The sequence below is a fragment of the Crocuta crocuta genome, unplaced genomic scaffold (assembly GCF_008692635.1).
Source record: "Crocuta crocuta isolate KB4526 unplaced genomic scaffold, BGI_CrCroc_1.0 scaffold289, whole genome shotgun sequence".
Lineage (NCBI taxonomy): Eukaryota > Metazoa > Chordata > Mammalia > Carnivora > Hyaenidae > Crocuta > Crocuta crocuta.
Window position 1 is genome coordinate 641,174 of NW_027533264.1, and position 4,482 is coordinate 645,655.

General features: G+C 52.0%; 1 protein-coding gene across 1 annotated transcript in view; it reads right to left on the reverse strand.

Annotated features, from left to right (window-relative positions):
• Positions 1-1,322: 1,322 nt before the first annotated feature.
• UBTF (upstream binding transcription factor) overlaps positions 1,323-4,482 on the reverse strand; it is a 13,277-nt gene continuing 10,117 nt past the window's right edge. Inside the window, exon 19 of the mRNA XM_077747781.1 lies at positions 1,323-1,328. Coding sequence (XP_077603907.1) covers positions 1,323-1,328 — 6 coding nt within the window. The remainder of the gene's footprint in view (positions 1,329-4,482) is intronic.

A 4,482-nucleotide genomic window follows, 5' to 3' on the forward strand; every position in this document is an offset into this window, starting at 1 on the left:
GCTGCTCTGTTTTTCTCTCTCTCAAAAATAATGCATTAAAAAAAATAAAACAAATGACATGGAGATGTCTTTGTCAAGGGGTCAGAGAAGACACCCCCCCGCCCCACCAGAAGAAGTGATCTTTTAAGGCGAGGCCCGAATCAACTACACAGTGAGGTGAAGAGGAACACTGAGGCAGAGGGAACGGTTATGTGTATGGGCAGAACGCATACCGGCCCTGGAAGGGAGTGTGCTGTGTTTTGAGACCTGAATGGCAGACATCGCTGGCATTGGCACGCGCAGAGGCCAGCAGGGGTAACAGACCTGCCAGAGCCTTGAGAGCCATACTTAGTCTCTCAACAAATGTCTCTTGAGTGTCAACTTTGTGTGCCAGGGCATTTTAAAAGGTGCTGGGATTACTGTAAGGGACCAGCAGATAAGATGTTACGTGTCTTTTACTTGGGGAGATAGACAATAACCAAGTAAACAAATAATAGAAACGAGATATAGGAGGCAGCCTTCCTAGAAAAGGTTGTTAGGGAAGGTCTATGAGGTGACATTTAAGCTGAAGCCTAAAGGTTAAGAAAACCGGCTATGTGTAGAATTGAGGAATTGAGGGATTAGCATCCAGGGCAGAAACAACCAAGTACAAAGGCCCTGTGGTCGGCATGTTTGAAGAACAAAAGAGATCACTTGGCTGGACCATTGTGGGTGATTAGGAAGAGCTGGGTGGGTGAGCGAAGGTGGAAGGTGGGAAGCAGGGGCCAGACCTTGTAGAGTCAAGCAGGTTGTTAGTCCAGAGGTCAGGAGATTTCTTTTTAAAAGATGACTTTTGTTGCTGAGTGCAGAATGGACTGAGGGGGCAGGGGTGCAAGCAGGAAGACCAGTTTTAGGAAGTCTTTGCAGAAGTTGAGCAATGGTGGTGGCCTTGAATAGGATGGGGATGACAGCAGTGGAGAAGGGTAGACAGATTTGAGAGATACAGGAAGTGGGACGGACACGGCGAGGTGAGCAAATGAATATGGAGGCGAGAGAGAAGTCGAGGCTGATACCCTAGTTTCTAGATTGAAGAACTAGATGGCTGGTGATCATTTGAGGTATGAGGTGCCTGCAAGATAGTCCAAAGGATACACAGAAATCTCCAGATTTGCAGCTTGGAAGAGCGGTCTCTGGAGAGACTACCTCTTGGATTGCTTACCTGTGGGTGATACCTGGAGGTTCATAGGGTGACATGGAAACCCAGGATAGAACGAGGGGCAACCAATGCCTACAGAATAGACCAAGCAGTCGAGATGGACAGGTGGCCGCTGGATGGGATGAGGAATATGCTGGTGAATTTAGGGTCATCCCTGGGGAGGTGAGGACATGGGAGACCATAAAGGGCAGTGCATTTTCTAGCAGTTTGACCAAGAACAGAAGGGTGTGGGGCTCTCAGATGAGGCCTAGGTCTCCAGCCTTGGTGGTTCCGGGAATCCAGCCAAGGCCTGCACTGGGATTCATTTTTTTTGCTTTTAACTTTTTAAAGTTTATTTTGAGAGAGAAAGAAAGAGAAAGCATGGGCAGGGGAGGGGCAGGGGGAGAGAGAGAGAGAGAGAGAGAGAGAGAGAATCCCAAGCAGGCTACGAGCTGTCAGTGTGGAGCCCCATGAGGGGCTCGATCTCACTAACCATGAGATCATGATCTGAGCCAAAACCAAGAGTCAGATGCTTAACCAACTGAGCTACCCAAGCGTCCCAGGAGGCTATCTTCCTTAACTTCAGAGGAGTCGTCTAGGTCCAGCCTGCTTCCTATCAGAGCCCTGGGTGGGGTTAGGAAAGTCATATATCTACTCACAGGTGAGGCCGAGGGCTCAAGGTGGGACAGTTACCCCAACTCCCAATGATATACCCTTGCATGACTAGGGTGAATAGTCACAATAAGGTGACCCCTGGGGCGCCTGGGTGGCCCCGTCGGTTGAGCGTCCGACTTCAGCTCAGGTCACGATCTTGCAGTTCATGGGTTTGAGCCCCGCATCAGGCTCTGTGCTGACAGCTTGGAGCCTGGAGCCTGCTTCAGATTCTGTCCCCCTCTCTCTGTCTGCCCCTTCCCCGCTCATGTTCTGTCTCAGAAATTAAATACTTAAAAACAATTTAAGGTGACCTCTTATTACGGTCAGGGGTTCACCCTAGTCATGCAAGGGCTGATCATCACCCCCAGTTTCCCAAGGCAGTGCACTCTGGGAGAAAATATGGTCATCTGTTCCCTCAGATTCTCAGTCCTTACTGGTCTGACTAACCAAGGTGAAGACAGAATCGGAAGTGCGGTAACAACACAGAACAATGAGGAGGTACGTTGCCTATGGAGTCTTCGGCAAGAGAAAGCTGGCTCTAGGGAGAGGGGCAAACAAGCCGAATCCAAGAGTCTTTCCCCATTGAACCTGTTGGGTCACCCCTGCACCCTGCCCTTGATGCCAGTGACCAGACAGCAGTCAAACCTTTGTTTTTCGCTTTATTGTACAAAAAGAGGGGAAACAAAACTTCTACAGTTGCCCTTAAGCTTAGGCAGACATCTCTAAGACATTCCCTCCCACCTCCCATGATACAAATTCAAGTTGTGGCTGTTGTTGAAACCTACAAAAACACTCCTTAAATATTAGAAAAAAAGGGGAGTGAGGGGTCCTCTGACTCCAACCATCCCATCCCAGTGCCAAAATGCACTCAGAGTGACCTCTTACAGCACCAACACCCCCATCCCGACAGCCCTGTTTGTACTGTAAGAATTTTTCAATTTTTAAAACAGGAAAAAAAAGTGCCCCATTCAAAGTTGTTTTTAAATGAAAACACATTCCACTAAAACACAACAGTGCAGGGGCATTCAAACAGGGAAACGGGGTTCTTTGCAGGGGCTCTTGGGAAGAAATAGAACCTATGAACCCCTGCGTCAGGGTCAGGACAAAGGAAGGGGAGTGGGAGTGGGGAGCGATCCCCCCCAATTCCCCCAACCCCAGCACCATGTCCAAGGCAAAGCAGATTGTCTGCCTTCCTTTGGGAGCGGGACCCACCTTCCTCCTTCCACCTCCCGGGCGGAATTCCCACTCTTCCCCCATCACTTGACTTTCATCCACGGGGAGAAGGCAGAACAGCGCAAAGCCCCAATTAAATAGGACACTGACATGATTGTAAGGGGGGGAAAAAAAAGCGCCAAAATTTAATAAAAAATTAAATGATTTAAGTCCACAGAGACCAGGTGGCTTGGCTTACTAAGGGTGTAGGGATTGGGTACCCCAAATTCTGAGATGGCCAGGAAGGGTTAAAGGGACAGCTGCAGAAGCAGCCTTTGCAGACCCCTTCCCCAGCTGGGGGTTTGGAGGGGTGGGGAAGGGAGCAGACCTGAGAAATCATAGGGAATGGGGGTGGGGAGCTGGAAGCTAGAGGGAAAGGCAGGAGGGATGTGTGGTAAGAGCTTGAAGCCCAATTTCTGAGCCCACGGTGGCCAGGCAACCTCTCAGATGAACTGGGAAGGCCTTTCCCGCTAAGTAAAAGCTCTTAGGGCCACCCAATCTGTCGCTCTCCCCAGTGCCCTGCCGGAGACCAGCAGCAGCTCAGGGCCCTGGGGCCCTGGCAGAGGGAAGCGGGTATAGGAAGTATCAGAGTGGCTTCTGTACAACCCCCACCCCCCAAATTGAATCAGAGATTAGGCAAAGCAGAGGACGTGGAGAAAGGGGCTGCCCCAGCCTTTCCCCACCAAGTTCAATGTCTCCCTGGCCCTCACCAACCCATTCAACCAGATTCACAGACTGAAGTGGGCTCCCCCTTCTCTCTTTCACACGCACACTCACACACACACGTGCCTTTGCACACATTCACAGGTGCACCCATGCTATGTACAGGCGACACACACACACACACGTGCGCACACTTTTCCATTCGCGCCAAGACCGTTTTAAAAAAGTCCCAAACCTACCCCCTAAACCCGCCCTCTCCCAGAAATGACAACAGAGACGGCAGCCGAGATCGGTAGGAAACGTCTCGTTGACAGCTCAGAGCTTAAAAAAAAAAATATATACACATATATAAAAAACACTTCTGCCCCCTCCCCCCACGAGTGGGTCCAGGCAGCTCCTTCCTGCAGAGGGGCAGGGGAGAGGGCTGTGGGGCGATGCCTGTTTGCTCTTAGGCACCCGCCCGCCCTCCTCTCCCCACGTGTTCCCTGCCACCAGTTCCAACGTAGGGGTCCAGTCGGCAAGCCCCTCTGGGAAGGGAGGGGTCTTCCCCGAGCTCCCGCCCTCCCATGGGTTGGGCCGCAGGTGTAGACGGCCTCACCGACCTCTCTGGGACCCCCCGCCCCCCCACTCCCAGGTCCATTGTCCGTGACGGAACCGCAAGTGCAGAAGAGGGGTGGGCCAGGCCGGTCCAGTGGTGGCTCAGTCTGATGGCTGCGCTCCCTGGAGGGCCCCCCAGGGCTGATGTCTCTGAGGCTGCAGAGTCCTGGCCTGGGCTCCTCCGGCCCCTCCCCCACCGTATT